This window comes from Sinocyclocheilus grahami, unplaced genomic scaffold (assembly GCF_001515645.1).
Source record: "Sinocyclocheilus grahami isolate Dianchi unplaced genomic scaffold, SAMN03320097.WGS_v1.1 scaffold2263.1, whole genome shotgun sequence".
Taxonomy (NCBI): Eukaryota; Metazoa; Chordata; class Actinopteri; order Cypriniformes; family Cyprinidae; genus Sinocyclocheilus; species Sinocyclocheilus grahami.
In genome coordinates this window covers 42,241-44,786 of record NW_015507442.1, presented here as the reverse complement: position 1 = coordinate 44,786, position 2,546 = coordinate 42,241, and the positions used below count along the sequence as shown (strand labels likewise).

Genomic DNA, 2,546 nt, shown 5'->3' with positions numbered 1-2,546 from the left:
GAGAGAGAGAGAGAGAGAGAGAGAGAGTGAGAGAGAGAGAGAGGGGTTTGTTTGTAGATGATGTGAGATGCTGAGTCAGTGATGGTTGCGTGTTTCGTCTGAGAAGATGCTCCAAAGGTCATGAATGAAACACAACGCTGTGCTTTATCTGCTGCTGCTCCAGTTGAGACACACACACACACACTCACACACACGTTCAAACGCACGCACGCACGCACACACGCACGCAGTCACACGCACACACTCACAGACACACACGCTCACACACACTCACACACTCACTCACACGCACACGCAATTACACACACTCTCACACACTCACACACTCACACACACACACACACACTCACACTCACACACGCACACTCACACACGCACACTCACTCACACTCTCTCACACACACACACACTCACTCACTCACACATCCTGGAAAATTACTAGTATCTTTTCCATTTTTCTTACAGTGTTACTAACTGATCAACAATCGCAGGTACAAGCTACTAACAAAGTGTATAATAAATGAACAATTATTCAATTAATACTATTGTTAAATTGAACAATTGTAAACAGCAGCTAACTCAGTTCACGTGATGCGTGTACTGTGTGGCATCTTTGGATTCTTCTTTTTGTGTCATTTAGATGGAAAATGTGTGCCTTTTTATTATCTGAGTCGCTTAACAAATGTTGCTAAAAGTTGCCAAATAAACGTTAAAAATAGCTACATTTGTTGCTCGGTGCTTTTGGAAGAAACAGTTGTGAGGGTAGTCTGAAAAGTAGCTAAATGTAGCAACAAAATTGCTAAGTTGGCAACATTGTTTCCGTCTGTTTCTCTGCAGGCGGGATTTTCGAGTCAATAGAGAGCGGCCCGTCCGGACCAGAAGAGCTGGCCTTTAAATTCGCGCTGAACACCATCAACAGAAACCGAACGCTTCTGCCCAACACCACGCTGACCTACGACATCCAGAGAATCAACGTGTTCGACAGCTTCGAGGCCTCCAGGAAGGGTGAGGAGAGAAAGAAGGAAGGATGAAAATAGCTGTAAATACACACCAACAATTTCATCCTTTGTAAATTAAAATAAAAATCTACATATTTATAAGTATAAATCAAGAATATAAATATTTGTAAATAAAAACAAAAAATGTAAATATTTGTGAATACAAATTAAATGTAAATATTTGTAAATGATGATCAAGAAAGTAAATATTTGTAAATAAAACCCAAAATGTAAATATATATATATTTTTTAAATCAAGAAGTCAATATTTAGGTGAGTGAATGGACTGCAAACACACACAAGCGTTTTCTTCTCAACTCGAACACATTTAAACGTTCCTGTACTTTCCTGCAAATCGTCTCTTTTCTCCGTCCCACGCTGCCCTATTTTCCTGTGCTCTGTCATTTCAAGCCCAAAGCTTCATTTGTAATTTTAATGACCCTTTATTCTCAGGCTGCTACGTTCAGTCGCGACGGTTACGCTGGGATGGAAAGAGAGATAGCAGTCAGGACCCGTCTAACACAGACTGAGATGACATGCACAAACAGAGCATGCATTAGTGACCTCGACTGCCGTGAAAAAGCTGTTTTTACCAAAGAAACGTGTCTGCAATTATTCAGAGAGTATGATGGAATAAATGATATCATCATGTTGATCCACAGCCAAACACAACGGGAGTAGATTTATACTGTAAACGCACAAAAACAGTTCAGGTTTCAGTACAACATCTCCAATAAACAGCATTCGTGTCCGTGTCTATAACCACAGAAAATAAAACATAGAACAAATTGCGGTAAAACACATGCAATCACAGTAAAACACACACAAATAAAGCTGCAACACCTAAAGAGGATACGCGTTTAAACACTTCTCAGGAATAAATTAGAACAAATGTTAATATTTGTAAATCAAAAATGTGAATAAAAATCAAGAATGTAACATTTTTGTAAACAGAATGTAAACATCTGTAAATTAAAAAATATATATAAATAAAAATCAAGAATGTAAATATTGGTAAATTAAAAAAATAATAAAAACCAAAGCTGTAAATATTAGTGAATAAAATCAATAATTTCAATGTTTGTAAATAAAAACCCAAACATGTAAATGTTTGTAAATAAAAGCAAAGAATGTAAATATTTGTAAATAACCAAAATATGGGAATATTTGTAAATTGCAATTTTTTTTTATATTTGTAAATAAAATAATATAAATGTGACTCTGGAGCACAAAACTAGTCATATTTGTAGCAATAGCCAACAATACATTGTATGGGTCACAATTATACATTTCTCTTTTATGCCAAAAATCATTAGGATATTAAGTAAAGATCATGTTCCATGAAGATATTTTGTAAATGTCCTACCGTAAATATATCAAAACTTAATGTTTGATTAGTAATATGCATTGCTAAGAACTTCATTTGAACAACTTTAAAGATGATTTTCTCAATATTTAGATTTTTTTGCACCCTCAGATTCCAGATTTTCAAATATTGTCCGATCCTAACAAACCATACATCAATGGAAAGCTTATTTATTCAGCTTT

At 35.7% G+C, this 2,546-nt stretch overlaps 1 protein-coding gene across 1 annotated transcript in view; it reads left to right on the top strand.

Moving 5' to 3' along the window:
- The window catches only part of LOC107574533 (glutamate receptor ionotropic, kainate 2), a 46,454-nt gene that overhangs the window by 11,321 nt on the left and 32,587 nt on the right, over positions 1-2,546 (top strand). Inside the window, exon 2 of the mRNA XM_016260990.1 lies at positions 838-1,005. Within this exon, the coding sequence (XP_016116476.1) occupies positions 838-1,005 (168 nt within the window). The remainder of the gene's footprint in view (positions 1-837; positions 1,006-2,546) is intronic.